Raw genomic sequence first — 17,429 nt, 5'->3', positions numbered from 1 at the left:
AACATGTTAAACACTTTTACTTATTTAATGAAATTTATCATGAAGAAAGGGTATATATTAATGATAATAAACTTTATTTCTAGCAACATTTTGTGACCTTCCTTAAACCTGTCTCATAGTCCATTTGGGCTATTATAATAAAATACCACAGACTTAGTGGCTTACAAACAACAGAAATTTATTTCTAACAGCTCTGGAGGCTGTAAGTCCAAGATCAGGGTGCCAGCACAAATGGGTGAGAGCAGTTTTTTAGGTCACACACCTCTCATTACATCCTTACATGGTGGCAGGAACTAGTGATTTATATGGAGATTGATTGATTGATTGATTGATTTAAAGTTTCTTTATTTATTTTGAGAGAGAGAGAAAAGAGTGGGAGAGGGACAGAGAGAGGGAGAGAGAGAATCCCAGGGAAGCTCTGCACTGTCAGCACAGAGCCCAATTCGGGGCTCGACTCATGAACCATGAGATCATGACCTGAGCTGAAATTAGGAGTTGGATGCTTAACCAGCTGAGCCACTCAGGCGCCCCTCTATGGAGCTTCTTTAAAAGGTATAAATCATACTTATGAGAATTCTATTGTCATGAACTAAGCACCTCCCAAAGGCCCCACGTTCTAATATCATGTTTGGAGGTTAGGATTTCAACATTTGACCACAGCACTTTGTCTCACCAATAAGAAAATAAATATTTACAGTAGATGCTGTTTCCTTCAATTTTCCTATCTCTCCATGTTTTCTCATTAGTATATTTAGAATTTCAGATACATTGGGAGGGCAAGAAATGCTTGTTGAATTGGATTGTCTTGTTTGAATAACAACAATAATAAATTTATTGCTAAAACAATAATTAATAAAATATAATAAAATAACAATAATAGATAAATAAGAAAGAACAATGGGACATATTTTGTTTTGGGGAGTGGACTGTGGCAGTCATAGACAGCTCCTCTTCAAGAGAACCAGCTGTGTGGAGAATTGTTGACTAATAGTCTATAGCTGATACTCCTTTGGATTCACCATCATGTTCAGGCAGAGTCCACGCTCACTCTGAGATGTCCCCAGCCGATGGCTGAGCATGATGGATCAGACAGGAGCTGGCCAATATCTGCGTAACATGGCGTCTTCTGATAGGCAGTCTTTGCTTAGGGACTTCCTGTCGTCCTAACAGAGAATTTTTAGAACTGCACTGTAGGCTGACATTTTCCTACCCTGTCCTTCCTTCTCTTTCTTCTTTCTTAGGTGTTGAGGTTTCAACCCAGTCTGAAAGCCTTTATCATTGATTCCTTCTCCTTCCCATTTTATCCTTCTCAGGCATTTACCACAATAAATGTCTTGCAGGTCTAACTATTCCTTGGCATCTGCTTCTTGGGGAACTTTAGATGACACAGAAGATTTACACTAACTGATTTTACCACTTAGATTTAGGCTCTGGTAATGAGGACAGATTGGTTTTGTTATAAAGATAGATAAATAAGTCATGGTACAGCGTAGAAGGTTCAGAGAGAAATCCTTACTTATACAGTCAATTGATTTTTGACCAAGCAGCAAAGTAAATCCATAGGGATAGGAAAATCTTTTAAGCAAATTGATGCTGGAAATACTATTCATGAGAAAACAATTAAATGACCTCTACCTCACACCATATACAACAATTAATTTTAAATATATCAAACCGCACATATAAAGCTTAAAAATAAATCTTCTGGAAGAAAATATAGAAAAGTATGCTGGTGTAGGCACAGATTTCTTAGACATACTCTAGAAAGTACTATATTCAAAAGAAAAAAAAAGACAAAATAAACTTCATTAAAATTAGAATATCTGTTTATCAGAAAACTATTCATAGGCAAGCCACAGACTTGGCAAATGTTTACAATACATATACCTGACAAAGGTATTGTAACCATAATATGTAACAAGTTAAAAATTAAGAGATACCTCAATAATAAAAAGGCCATTTCATAAATGGGCAAATGATTTGAAAGATACATCCCAAAGAAAGGCATGCAAATGGCCAATAAGCACATGGAAATGTGCTTAACTTCCCATACCTCCTTAGATGCACAGTCAGTAGCTGGACAACACTCCCTTGGCAACTGTATTGCCCTCCCTTGCTTCAGTGCATGGGCTGTGTGTATCCTGAGCAGCTTAAGCACTTGTCGGGTTTCCATTCATCCAAGCACCGATCCCATAGAGCTGCTCCTCTGAGATTCCAGAATCTGGTTATTCTTCCTTTTCTATATGTTCCACCAGTTGTGAAAATGGTTATTTTCTATAGTTTACTAGTCTTTATACTTTTTTGTAGTTTAATATTTTCTGTAGTTTAACAGTCTTTATATTTTTCAATTTTTTTCTCTTTCCCCCTTGCAATATCTGTATAAACCAAATTCTTTGTTTTAAATATACTCTATAGGAAGCACATATTATGCCATTTGTTTTTCTGACTGGACCTTGTCTGATACGGGTAACTCATTTTATGTGATTTTGATAGATTGATTTGCTCACGTTAGGAGACATTGTCTTGTCCAATCAGCACATGCCGAATCTCAATGGCAGTGATTAGTCAGAAATAGTCATTTGACTTGTCTTTTCTGCCATAACTATTAAAAAAGCATTTTTCTTTTCTCCCTAGAGTTACTGAGTTGGTAAGATTAAATCTAGGGATTTTGATGGTTCTCTTTTCTTTTAAATTTTTTTTTCAACGTTTATTTATTTTTGGGACAGAGAGAGACAGAGCATGAACGGGGGAGGGGCAGAGAGAGAGGGAAACACAGAATCGGAAACAGGCTCCAGGCTCTGAGCCATCAGCCCAGATCCTGACGCGGGGCTCGAACTCACGGGCCGCGAGATCGTGACCTGGCTGAAGTCGGAGGCTTAACCGACTGCGCCACCCAGGCGCCCCGATGGTTCTCTTTTCACTACATGGGGAGAACCCATCTGAGATTAAAACTGGGTAGAATTAAACAGAACAAAAAGTGGGAAGAGAGACATACCCATGAAGGACTTGGTCCTGTACAGCCACACAAGAAGCCATGTGCGTTCTCAATTCACCAATTTCACACACTTCTGTGTTACAGGCTGGCTTATCGAGATAAATTTGACTTGAATTTCTGTCACTTAATTTGAAGGAGTCTTTATGTACGCTTTAGAAAATTGTGTATATCACCTCTACCACACAATTATGTAGTGGTAAAATAAATCAATTTTGGATTCATAGCCGTTTAAGTATGAATCTTGCTCTGGCAGTTGCTGTTTTGACCTTGCAACAGCAATTAATCCCTCCTGCCTGATTTAGAGGGTGGGTGTAAGGTGACATGAGGGAAGGTGGATAAAGAATCTAGCATTGTGACTGGCTAACAATAACTAATAGTGGTACAAATCTCAGTTTCCTTGGTTATCTCTCTAATATACTGAGAAATCATAGGGTCAAGGCCTATACCTCATTCTGTTCGTGTTCACTCTGTCTTGTAGTCTAAATGCTCAAAAAATTGTTCAATATGAAATGAGCCAGTAAAATCTCTAAAATAAAGAGAAAGTCTATTTATGGAGTTTTAGCCCTCATGTAGCATCTACTTTGGGTGGAATATAACTGATCAAGACCTGGAACATTAAACTCCAGGCTCCAGGTTCCTGTGGACTTAGTGTGATCCTAGAAGTGCAGTGGAGGACTCGGGTTAAAGACAGAAGACAACGTAAGCAACTTGTCTCTATTTCTTCTTGAAATTCACTGATGTGACAGAATGGATTAAAATGGCATTAACTCAGATAATTTATGATTATAGCCATATGTCGGTAGGAATTAGGAATAGAGAGCAAGAAGAGAATGTGCACGAATGTGCAGTGATGAAAGGGGGTAGAAAAGTTCCAAATTCTTATTTTCTGTAGGAGTCCAGGTTGGAAAACTGTTAGAGTAATCTGAATTTGAGATAACGAGAGAATGCAGAAGCTGTGTAAGAGGGAAGGCCAAACCTTTCAAGGAGTTGGATTCTCTGGGACTTGGAGACTGGATGAAGATGGCAAGTGAGAGGAAATTGCTTCAGTTTAGTTTGTAGACTAGTTGCCTTGGATGATGGTGAAAATGATGATCTGGAGGAGGAGCAATGGAAATCGTAAGAAAATGCTAACTCCAGTTTTGGGAACTTTGTGCTTGTGGCACATAATGGACATAAGATAGAGCTTTCTGAGAGGTACTTAAGGAAGAAGTGCATATATATGTAGATATAGATCTACATATGGATCCACATTTCTCAAAATGAGTGATTTTGCCCCCCCCCCCCCCCCCCCCCCCCGCCAGGGACCTGTGCCAATGTCTGGAGAACATTTTGCTGGTCACAACTGGTGCTGGGGATACTACTGGCATCTAATGGGTAGAGGCCAGGGATGCTTTCAACTTACGATATGTAGGATGGTCTCACGATAAAGAATTATCTTGTTCAAAATGTTAATGGTGCCAAGGTTGAAAAACCTTGATATGATTAATATGGATTGGGAACAGGGGAGGGGTACCAACACTTATCAGGCCCCTTTTATGTGTCAGGCATGTTTCTGATACTTTATATGATTTAACCCATTTAATCCTCACAGCAATCCCTATGAGATTGCTCTTTACTAAACTCATTTTATAGATATACATAGGTATAAGTACATATAAAAGTATACATACAAGGGCCGGAGAAGTTATCACTGCCTTCAGTCTCATAATTAAGGACTTTAAAGCCCAGACTTAAACTCAGTCTCACTTGAGGGCCCACTCCCACTCTCTCAACCACTTTGCTAGAATATCCCTTTACAGGAGTGAGATCCACAAACATGGACAGGGCTAAAGCTATGATTTAATGTTTTGCTTATGCGATCCCAAAGGCTTTAGGAAAATGCTAGAAATGGCAAGTGACCATGCCCAGATTTTCCTCTTAGAACTGTGCAAAGACTCCAGGGGATGATGAAGGAAATGAGGCACTTCCTTCCTCTGAATTGGGGGTTAAGAATGTCTATTGTGAAATTATAAACTGAGCAGAACATGGAGTCTTAAGGGATCCAACATTAGGTCTATGACACAGGATATAAACATAGGCTCAATAATGTCTATCCTCAGTGGACTCATTTAAATTGGAAGGAAATAATGAGGGAGAGAATAAATCTTCTGTGATTCTAATCAATTTCCCCAGAACTACAGGTCATGGAATAGATTCCCATTTGAGTCAATTGTTTTGGAGCTCAAATAAGGTTGTTTTCCTTCTTGCAAGTGAAGAGGACTTCTGGACAAATTCTCAAATAGAGAGCATGGCCTGTTCTCCAGAATGCCTCTTTTAGCCTGTCAAAGACCTAGGGTGTACTGATGGATATTGCCTTTTTCCTTGTCAGAAACTTTGACCCCTCAGGACTGTAGAGTAGAAGTGGCCGTAAGGTCCAGCAGCAGTGAGGCCTCTAGGAAAGCGAAGGTGAGGGTTGAATTACATTTGTCTGGATAATTTTCTTTCAGACTCCAGACTGCACAAGTCAAGGGTTGTGGGGAACAACACCAATTTATTAATTTATTGCTCTTGTCAGCCTTAATCCTGAATGGAAACTGGGGAGAAGGGAGGAAATGATGTGCAGAGACATTGGGGGTCTACCAGAATTCTTTCTGCACAAATAGCATGTGTAGAATTAGAGGAGAAAATGAGGAGTCATTTAGAATAATCATAGGAAGTCGTTCTCCTTGGATTCCTTGCATGTGTCTTTAGATAACCTTGAGCTTGTAAACCAGCAGATGCATCTCTACCTCTGGAGACAAAGAGTGAGGGTCCATTGTTAATGTCAGCTTCTACCTCTGTTCCTGCAGATCATACCTGTGAAGTGAATGGCTGTGGAAAATGACTCCTCTGTGACTGACTTTATCCTTATGGGATTAACAGACCAACCTGAACTCCAACTACCTCTGTTTTTTCTGTTTTTGGTGAACTATGTGGTCACTGTGGTGGGCAATTTGAGCTTAATTAATTTAATTTGCCTGAATTCACACCTTCACACCCCCATGTACTTTTTCCTCTTCAATCTGTCCCTGATTGATCTCTATTACTCATTTGTCTCTACCCCAAAAATGCTGATGAGCTTTATTTCGGACAAGAACATCATCTCCTTAATGGGATGCATGACTCAGTTATTTTTCTTCTGCTTTTTTGTCAACTCTGAGTGCTATGTGTTGACAGCCATGGCCTATGATCGCTATGTGGCCATCTGTAAACCTCTGCTATACACCATTACCATGTCCCCTCAAGTCTGTTCTCTGCTGATGTCTGGTTCATATGTGATGGGTTTTGCTGGTGCCATCGTCCACACAGGGTGCATGATCAGGCTGATCTTTTGTGACTCCAGTGCCATTGACCATTACATGTGTGACATTTTTCCCCTCCTGCAGCTCTCCTGCAGCAGTACCTATGCCAGTGAGCTGGTTATCTCTGTTATTGTGGGCTCAGTTGTCATTGCATCTAGCCTCATTATCTTTATTTCTTATTTTTTGATTCTTTTCAATATCCTTCACATCTCATCAGCTCAGGGTTGGCCCAAAGCCTTCAGCACCTGTGGCTCCCACATAGTAACTGTTGGCCTGTTCTATGGATTTGGGTTGCTCACTCATGTCAAGCCATCATCTTCTGGGTCTGTGAGCCAAGGGAAATTTTTCTCAGTGTTTTACACCAATGTGGTACCCATGCTCAACCCTTTCATTTATAGCCTCAGGAATAAAGATATCAAACTTGCTCTGAAGAAAACCCTGAAGAGAATTACAAACTGAGTAGAACCATCTATGTCTCCTTTACTATGTCTTTTTGTCTGCTCTCTGGTCTTCTTCATCCTCTTCTTATTTTTTTCCTTCCTCTTATCCTTTATAAAGTCTTCTGGGCAGGATTTCTACCTTAGTTTCCTTTTTTTCCCCTCTTGTCACTTAATGTAACCATTTGGGCCTATTCCTGGACTTGAGGGTCATCCTCAGTTCTAAGGTGACCCCAAACTGATCTTTATTCACCATATCAGTTGGAGACACAAGGCTAACCTTTCCTATTTAAGGATAACTCTACCTATTAGTTTTTCTCTTGTCTTTCCCATCCAGGGTAAGCCATCAAGTAGTATGCTATCTTATGAGTTCATTTCTTTCTTTCTTTTTTTTTTTTTTTTTTTGCTTTCTCTGAAACAGTTACACAGAGAACTTCCCTGTTTCAGGGGTTTTATTACCTATAATTGCATTAAAACAGAGAAGGCATGAGAAAAATTGTGGACACAATACATTTGTAAAAATTTCCAGTAATGGTTCTTGTTCTGGATTTTTATTATCATGTATGTAATGGAATTGAATACCTTGTTGAATCTAGCTTCTTTCTTTTATTCTTGAAGATGCTTGGAAATGAATGAGCTACACTACTCTGCTCACATTTTCCAATCCCCACTAATAATGAATGCCTCTGTTTGTGCAGTGGTCAACTGATATTTTGTCATAAATAGAATTGAAATTACCATCAACTTGTCTGTGTATGCATGGATTGTGATTGTGATTAAAAATCACAGAATAATATTCTTGGCTACAGAATAGGGTGTCATGTGCAATGTCAAGATTCTTTGCCTAGCTCTGTAACAGGGATTCCCTTTTGCAAAGGAAGATTTGTTTCCTGCTTTCAAAAGACAAAAATATATGGCAGAAACCTTGCCCTATTGGGATTTATTTTTTCAATATGTAAATTTGACTCCTCCCTTTGGTCTCTTACAAGAAAAATTAAATCTATGGTCCATATGTGTGCCACATTCTTTATAAGTTATATTAAAAGATAAGCCTATCTATCCTGTTCTTGGATGAGGAAATAGTTATGTGACTTGCAGGTACACTTAATGGTGCAGAGCCCAGTGTTTTAGTCCACTGTGCATCTTACAAAGAAATGGAAGGGAAGAAAGGAGAATTGTGAAGGAATAAGAGAACTTCTGGAATGTTGTTCCAGAATGAGTTTGAAAGTGGGAATTTTCATGGAAATAATGTCCTCAGCCATGATGCCTGTCCAAAAGCAATTGTCTACAGAGCTTTGATGCCCAGCTAGAAAAATGCATCTGTCTCTGGAGAAGTTTGATTTTAAAGTGAGGTTACAGGGTGAGTTACAAAGATATATTTTGTCACAATCTTTTTATGTCTGTGATCATTTCTTGGGATACTGAGGCTGAGGAGTTTGGGGGTAAGCCTCCCTGGTGAGGCATGCTACAATTTTCAGAGTATTATGTATAGTTTAACAAGCCTGTTAGATATTATGCTATCTGCTGGAAACAAGCAACAAGAAAGAGTTCTTTATAATAAATACAATGGAAAATAGGACTCTACAAAATTTTCCTATTTTGTGTGTAACTTTGTGTGTGTCTACCATCCATAACTACTTTCAATGATTTTAGAGTCAGATATCTCTCAAGGGATATATCCTAGGCAGGGGATATATTAGATTATCTCTGTCATTTTTATGTTTATACAAAGATATCATGAGTTTTGAGAAGTTCTAAAACATTAGTTTGTAAGAATAGCCTTATGAAATAACTAATGCTTTTAAGAACTTTGCTTAAACCAGATTAAAATTATTGTTACAAGATTTGGCTCAGTCAGTTAAGGGCCCAACTCTTGATTTTGGCTCAGGTCATGATCTTGCAGTTTGTGAGATCAAGCCCTGCCTCTGGCTCTGTGCTGACAGCATGAAGCCTGCTTGGGATTCTCTCTTTCCCTCTCTCTCTCTGCCCCTCCCCTGCTTGCACTCTAACTTTCTCTCTCTCCCAAAATAAATAAACATTAAAAAACTACAAGAACAGATAATCAGGTAATTATATTTAGTATACTACCTAGCACACTGTCATAATTTTTATGGTTTGTTTTTTGAGAGAGAGAGCATGAATGGGGGAAGGCAGAGAGAGGGGGACAGAGGATCTGAAGCAGGGTCCATGGCATTAGCACAGAGCCTGATGTGGGGCTGGAACTCACACACCTTGAGATCATGACCTAAGCCGAAGATCAACGATCAAACAACTGAGCCACCCAGGTGCCCCACTGTCATAATTAAAAAACAAAAAACAAAACAAAACTTTTATTCCTCAAGTAAATATGAATGCCTCATACCCACATCTGTCCTTCTTTGTCTATATCCACTTAAATGCCTGGTTAAATAGCTTAAAACTGTTTGGTTTGAATTTGGCTCTAAAGCACATGTTTTTAGAAGTTCACATGCTTTAATAAAGACCTAGAATAAGACATACAACATCCGTGTCTATAAATCCTTGGTACTTAACAAAAAATAAAATGTTTATCACAGGCATAGCACATAACTTGTGGTCTGAATACTGTATGTAGGCATCAGCACTCCATAGCCTGGCTCAGTTCTGTGAAGTCAACAGTCTTAACTTCACAGGTCGAAATTCTTGTGTTGACCTAGCAAATCTAATTGATTTAACTTTTTAATTTAAACCACATTTTAATATTTATAAATAAAATTGTTAAAATTTAAGCCTAGTGTTTTAAATATTTATGTAATAAGAAAATTCAATGTGAAATAATTTCAGAATATATAAGCTTATTTTACGACTATTGAATGTTTGGAAATTTTGTATATGTATTTTGGTGACTTTTTAAAAGATGTGGATATTGTTATATACTTATTTCTTTTTCTCCTGTTATATCATAGTTGTTTCCTAAACAATTTAAATTGGAAAATCCTTTGTTTCACTTACATTCAACCCATATTAACATAAATTAAAGACATATCAAATCTTTTTTATATATAGAAAATTACATTAATTATAATCTGCTTAAGTAGATTATGCTAACTTAAAAGGGTCCTTTAGTTAAACTTTCGAAGAAAACATGAAATAAGAAATCTTAGAAACTTATTGTTTTAGCAGTTATGAATGGTGAATGGTACCTGTTCATCAACCAAGTTCATTCCATTATTTAAAGGAATTGAAATGTTTTCAGGTCCTTGATTTGCTTCAGCACTAAGGCTGACTTACTAATGAAAAACTTTTTAGATTTTTTTAAATCCAAAGTTCTCATTCTTTCTCCTTCATGAATAAAAATTGGGACAGAGTTTTCTCTGCATAGCAGACAGTATGGCAAATGGGTTAAGGTTAAGGTGTTGGATTTAGGGCAATCAGATTTGACTGTGAACAGCTGGAATTTAAATCTGATTGCCAAGCATGTGGTAGGTAGCCTAGAAACAGAGATAAAGAGGAAAGGAAGTCTCTACTACAAAGCTGTAATCATCAAGACAGCATGCTTTTAATTCCCTTGCCTTTGGAGATGTGTCAAGTACAAAATTGCTGCAGCTGAGGTCAGAGAGGTTTTTTTCCTGCTTTCTCCTCTAACATTTTGATGGTTTCCTGTCTCACATTCATGTCCTTTATCCATTTTGAGTTTATTTTTGTGACTGGCGTAAGAAAGTGGTCTAGTTTCATCCTTCTGCATGTTGCTGTCCAGTTCTCCCAGCACCATTTGTTAAAGAGACTTTTTTTCCAATGGAAAGAGCCTAAATGTCCATCAACGGATGAATGGATAAAGAAATTGTGGTTTATATACACAATGGAATACTACCTGGCAATGAGAAAGAATGATATATGGCCTTTTATAGCAATGTGGATGGAATTGGAGAGTGTTATACTAAGTGATATAAGTCATACAGAGAAAGACAGATACCATATGTGTTCACTCTTATGTGGATCCTGAGAAACTTAACAGAAGACCATGGGGGAGGGGAAGGAAAAAAAGAGTTAGAGAGGGAGAGAGCCAAATGTAAGAGACTCTTAAAAACTGAGAATAAACTTAGGGTTGATGGGGGGTCGGAGGGGGGGCAGGGTGAGTGATGGGCATTAAGAAAGGCACCTGTTGGGACGACCACTGGGTGTTGTATGGAAACAAATTTGAGAAAAAAACAAGAGGTAGGAAGATGGCAGCATAGGAGGATGCTGGGCTCACCTCATCCTGCTGATCACTTAGATTCCACCCACCCTACCTAACTAACCTAGAAAACCTCCAGAAGACTAACAAAATGGACTGTCCGGGGCCACGTGTAGACAAGAGGCCCACAAAAGAGGATCCACCCGCCTAATACGCCCTTGGCCAGATCCCATTGAAGCAGCACCACAAGCCTAGAAGTGTGCAAATAGCCCAGACAGGGGCCACACCACTCCACAGTGAGTTCTGCCCTGGGAGAGGGAAAGATAATGTACACATCAGTCTGACTGTGGCCCCAGCAGTGGGCTGGAGACAGACATCAGGTGTGACTACGGCCCCGCCCACCAACACAAGTTACTCCAGCACAGGGGAAGTACTCTGCAGTTCCACGCCAACCCAGGGACCACCCAAAATGACAAACTGGAAGAACTCTCTGCAAAAGAAACTCCAGGAAGTACAACAGCTAACGAATTGGTCAAAAACGATTTAAGCAATATAATGGAACAAGAATTTAGATAATAGTCATAAAATTAATCGCAGGGCTTGAAAAAAGTATAGAGGACAGCAGAGACTCTATTGCTACAAAGATCAAGGGACTAAGAAATAGTCATGAGGAGCTAAAAAAACATTATAAATGAGGTGCAAAATAAAATGGAGGTGATCACAGCTCGGATTGAAGAGGCAGAGGAGAGAATAGGAAAATTAGAAGTTAAAATTATGGAAAAAGAGGAAGCTGAGAAAAAGAGAGATAAAAAAAATCCAGGAGTATGAGGGGAGAATTAGAGAACTCCGTGATGCATTCAAACGGAACAATATCTGTATTGTAGGAATTCCAGAAGAGGAAGAGAGAGAGAAAAGGGCTGAAGGTGTAGTTGAACAAATCATAACTGAGAACTTCCCTGATCTGGGGAAGGAAAAAGGCATTGAAATCCAAGAGGCACAGAGAACTCCCTTAAGATGTAACTTGAATCGATCTTCTGCATGACATATCATAGTGAAACTGGCAAAATACAAGGATAAAGAGAAAATTCTGAAAGCAGCTGGGCATAAACAGGCTCTAACCTATAAAGGGAGACCCATAAGACTAGTGGCAGACCTATCTATTGAAACTTGGCAAGCCAGAAAGGAATGGCAGGAAATCTTCAACGTAATGAACAGAAAAAAATATGCAGCCGAGAATCCTTTATCCAGCAAGTCTGTCATTCAGAATAAGGGGGCATAAAGGTCCTCACAAACAAACAAAAACTGAAGGAATTCATCACCACTAAACCAACCCTACAAGAGCTCCTAAGGGGGGTTCTGTGAGTGAAATGTTGCAAGGACCACAAAGTACCAGAGACATCACTACAAGCATGAAATCTACAGACATCACAATGACTCTAAACCCATAGCTTTCCATTAATAACACTGAATGTAAATGGACTAAATGCTCCAACCAAAAGACATAGGGTATCAGAATGGGTAAAAAAACAAGACCTATCTTTTTTCTGTCTACGAGAGACTCATTTTAGACCTAGGACACCTTCAGATTGAAAGTGAGGGGATGGAGAACTAGCTATCATGCTAATGGAAGTCAAAAGAAAGCTGGAGTAGCCATACTTATATCAGACAAACTAGACTTTAAATCAAAGGCTGTAACAAGAGATGAAGAATCGCATTATATAAGAATTATAGGGTCTATCCATCAGGAAGAGCTAACAATTATAAATGTCTATGCGCCGAATACAGGAGCCCCCAAATACATAAAACGATTAATCACAAACATAAGCAACATTATTGGTAAAAATGTGGTAATTGCCGGGGACTTACACTTATAGCAATGGATAGATCCTCTAGACAAGGATCAATAAAGAAACAAGGGCCCTGAATGATACATTGGATCAGATGGACTTAACATATATATTTAGAACTCTGCATCCCAAAGCAACAGAATACACTTTCTTCTCAAGTGCACATGGAACATTCTCCAAGATAGATGACATACTGGGTCACAAAACAACCCTTCACAAGTATACAAGAATTGAGATCATACCATGCACACTTTCAGACCACAATGCTATGAAACTTGAAATCAACCACAGGAAGAAGTCTGGAAAGCCTCCAAAAGCATGGAGGTTAAAGAACACCCTACTAAAGAATGAATGGGTCAGCCAGCCAATTAGAGAAGAAATTAAAAAATATATGGAAACAAATGAAAATGAAAATACAACACTCCAAACGCTTTGGGATGCAGCAAAGGCAGTCCTGAGAGGAAAATACATCGCAATCCAGGCCTATCTCAAGAAATAAGAAAAACCTCAAATACGAAATCTAACAGCACACCTAAAGGAAATAGAAGCAGAAGAGCAAAGACACCCCAAACCCAGCAGAAGAAGAGAAATAATAAAGATCAGAGCAGAAATAAACAATATAGAATCTAAAAAAAAAAAACTGTAGAGCTGATCAGTGAAACCAAGAGTTGTTTTTTTGAAAAAACAAACAAAATTGATAAACCTCTAGCCAGGCTTCTCAAAAAGAAAAGGGAGATGACCCAAATAGATAAAATCATGAATGAAAATGGAATTATTACAACCAATCCCTCAGAAATACAAACAACTATCAGGGAAAACTACATAAAATTATTTGCCAACAAACTGGACAACCGGGAAGAAATGGACAAATTCCTAAGCACCCACACACTTCCAAAACTCAAACAGGAAGAAATAGAAAACTTGAACAGACCCATAACCAGCAAAGAAATTGAATCAGTTGTGAAATATCTTCCAACAAGTAAGAGTCCAGGACCAGATGGCTTCCCTGGGGAAATCTACCAGACATTTAAAGCAGAGCTAATACCTATCCTTCTCAAGCTATTCCAAAAAATAGAAAGGGAAGGAAAACTTCCAGACTCATTCTATGAAGCTGGCATTACTTTGATTCCTAAATCAGACAGAGATTCAGCAAAACAAGAGAACTACAAGCCAATATCCCTGATGAATATGGATGCAAAAATTCCCAACAAGATACCCTCAAATCAAATTCAACAGCATATAAAAAAATTATTCATCATGATCAAGTGGGATTCATTCCTGGGATGCAGGGCTGGTTCAACATTCTGAAATCAATCAACGTGATACATCACATTAATAAAATAAAAGATAAGAACCATATGATCCTGTCAATCGATGCAGAAAAAGCATTTGACAAAATTCAGCACCCTTTCTTAATAAAAACCCTCAAGAAAGTCGGGATAGAAAGAACATACTTAAACATCATCAAAGCCATTTATGAAAAGCCCACAGCTAATATCATCCTCAATGGGGAAAAACTGAGAGCTTTTTCCCTGAGATCAGGAACACGACAGGGATGTCCACTCTCACTGCTGTTGTTTAACATAGTGTTGGAAGTTCTAGCATCAGCAACCAGACAACAAAAGGAAATGAAAGGCATCAAAATTGGCAAAGATGAAGTTAAGCTTTCATATTTTGCAGATGACATGATACTATACATGGAAAATCCGATAGACTCCACCAGAAGTCTGCTAGAACTGACACATGAATTCAGCAAAGTTGCAGGATACAAAATCGATGTACAGAAATCAGTTGCATTCTTATACACTAACAATGAAGCAACAGAAAGACAAATAAAGAAACTCATCCCATTCACAATTGCACCAAGAAGCATAAAATACCTAGGAATAAATCTAACCAAAGATGTAAAGATCTGTATGCTGAAAACTATAGAAAGCGTATGAAGGAAATTGAAGAAGATATAAAGAAATTGAAAAACATTCTGTGCTCATGGATTGGAAGAATAAATATTGTCAAAATGTCAATACTACCCAAAGCTATCTACACATTCAATGCAATCCCAATCAAAATTGCACCAGCATTCATCTCGAAGCTAGAACAAGCAATCCTAGAATTCATATGGAACCACAAAAGGCCCCGAATAGCCAAAGGAATTTGAAGAAGAAGACCAAAGCAGGAGGCATCACAATCCCAGACTTTAGCCTCTACTACAAAGCTGTCATCATCAAGACAGCATGGTATTGGCACAAAAACAGACACATAGACCAATGGAATAGAATAGAAACCCCAGAACTAGACCCACAAACGTATGGCCAACTCATCTTTGACAAAGCGGGAAAGAATATCCAATGGAAAAAAGACAGTCTCTTTAACAACTGGTGCTGGGAGAACTGGACAGCAACATGCAGAAGATTGAAGCTAGACCACTTTCTTACACCATTCACAAAAATAAACTCAAAATGGATAAAGGACCTGAATGTGAGACAGGAAACCATCAAAACCCTAGTGGAGAAAGCAGGAAAAGACCTCTCTGACCTCAGCCATAGCAATTTCTTACTTGACACATCCCCAAAGGCAAGGGAATTAAAAGCAAAAATAAACTACTGGGACCTTATGAAGATAAAAAGCTTCTGCACAGCAAAGGAAACAACCAACAAAACTAAAAGGCAACCAACGGAATGGGAAAAGATATTTGCAAATGACATATCGGACAAAGGGCTAGTATCCAAAATCTGTAAAGAGCTCACCAAACTCCACACCCGAAAAACAAATAACCCAGTGAAGAAATGGGCAGAAAACATGAATAGACACTTCTCTAAAGAAGACTTCCGGATGGCCAACAGGCACATGAAATGATGCTCAACGTCGCTCCTCATCAGGGAAATACAAATCAAAACCACACTCAGATATCACCTCACGCCAGTCAGAGTGGCCAAAATGAACAAATCAGGAGACTATAGATGCTAGAGAGGATGTGGAGAAACGGGAACCCTCTTGCACTGTTGGTGAGAATGCAAATTGGTGCAGCCACTCTAGAAAACAGTGTGGAGGTTCCTCAAAAAATTAAAAATAGACCTACCCTATGACCCAGCAATAGCACTGCTAGGAATTTACCCAAGGGATACAGGAGTACTGATGCATAGGGGCTCTTGTACCCCAATGTTTATAGCAGCACTCTCAACAATAGCCAAATTATGGAAAGAGCCAAAATGTCCATCAACTGATGAATGGATAAAGAAATTGTGGTTTATATACACAATGGAGTACTACTTGGCAATGAGAAAGAATGAAATATGGCCCTTTGTAGCAACATGGATGGAACTGGAGAGTGTGATGCTAAGTGAAATAAGCCATACAGAGAAAGACAGATACCATATGTTTTCACTCTTATGTGGATCCTGAGAAACTTAACAGAAACCCATGGGGGAGGGGAAGGAAAAAAAAATAGATTAGAGTGGGAGAGAGCCAAAGCTAAGAGAGTGTTAAAAACTGAGAACAAACTGAGGGTTGATGGGGGGTGGGAGGGAGGGGAGGGTGGGTGATGGGTATTGAGGAGGGCACCTTTTGGGATGAGCACTGGGTGTTGTATGAAAACCAATTTGACAATAAACTTCATATACTGAAAAAATAAATAAATAAATAAATAATTCTCATCAAACAAACAGATAAAAACTCAAGACAAATATGTGAGAGGTAATAGATGTGTTAATTCAAAGGGGGGAATTCTTTCACAATGTATATGTGCATCAAATCCTGATGTTGTACACCTTAAATATCTTTTTAAAATTATTTTTAATTTTATTTAAACCCAAGTTAGTTAACATATAGTGTAATAAAACTATCTATTTTTACCTTCAAAAAAAAAAACTGAGAACAAACTGAGGGTTGATGGGGGGTGGGAAGGGGGGAGGATGGGTGATGGGCATTGAGGAAGGCACCTCATTGGAAAGAGCACTGGGTGTTGTATGGAAACAAATTTGACAATAAATTTCATATTAAAAATAAGTAAATAAATAATTAAATAAACATTAAAAAAAATTTTTTAGATAAAAGTCGACCCAAGGTCTAATAAGTCATTTTATAGAAGGGTTTTCTAAAATCACCACTGTTCACATTTTGGGCCAGATAATTCTTTGTTGTGGAAGGTTGTCCTCTGTATTGTAGAATGCTTGGGGGCATCCATCCCTGGCTTTTACCCACCACGTGCCAGTAGCATTCTTCCCATCCTTCCCCTCCCAACCCCCAGATGGTGACAACCAAAACTGTTTCCAGACATTGTCAAATGTACCCTGGGGATTAAAATTACACCAGTTTGATTGTGCCTGGGTGGCTTAGTCAGTTTAGCGTCTGACTTTGGCTCAGGTCATGATCCCACAGTTGGTGGGTTCGAGCCCAACATTGGGCTGTGTGCTGACTGCTCAGAGCCTGGACCTTGCTGTGGATCTGTGTCTCCCTCTCTCTCTGCCCCTCCCCCGCTCATGTTTTGTCTGTCTCTCAAAGATAAATAGAAATGTTTTACAAAATTAAAAAAAAAAGAGTAAAGGAAGTCTGATGTGATTGCACTTCTATGGTTTTGGCAAGCAGCAAGAACAAGAAACAAAAATGGTACCCACTGCTCCATTTTTAAAGCCCAGACAGGGGCACCTGGGTGGCTCAGTTGGTTAAGCATCCCACTCATGATTTCGGCTCAGGTCATAA

At 38.8% G+C, this 17,429-nt stretch overlaps 1 protein-coding gene across 1 annotated transcript; it reads left to right on the top strand.

The window, feature by feature from the left end:
• Positions 1-5,817: 5,817 nt before the first annotated feature.
• LOC123600854 (olfactory receptor 143-like) lies at positions 5,818-6,774 on the top strand. The gene has a single exon (XM_045483285.1). It carries the CDS (start codon positions 5,842-5,844, stop codon positions 6,772-6,774), a length of 933 nt encoding a protein of 310 aa, XP_045339241.1. The 5' UTR covers positions 5,818-5,841.
• The last annotated feature ends 10,655 nt before the right edge of the window (positions 6,775-17,429 follow it).

Source organism: Leopardus geoffroyi, chromosome D1 (assembly GCF_018350155.1).
Source record: "Leopardus geoffroyi isolate Oge1 chromosome D1, O.geoffroyi_Oge1_pat1.0, whole genome shotgun sequence".
Lineage (NCBI taxonomy): Eukaryota > Metazoa > Chordata > Mammalia > Carnivora > Felidae > Leopardus > Leopardus geoffroyi.
Note: the sequence above shows the minus strand (reverse complement) of the source record. Positions and strands in the feature narration are given on the sequence as shown.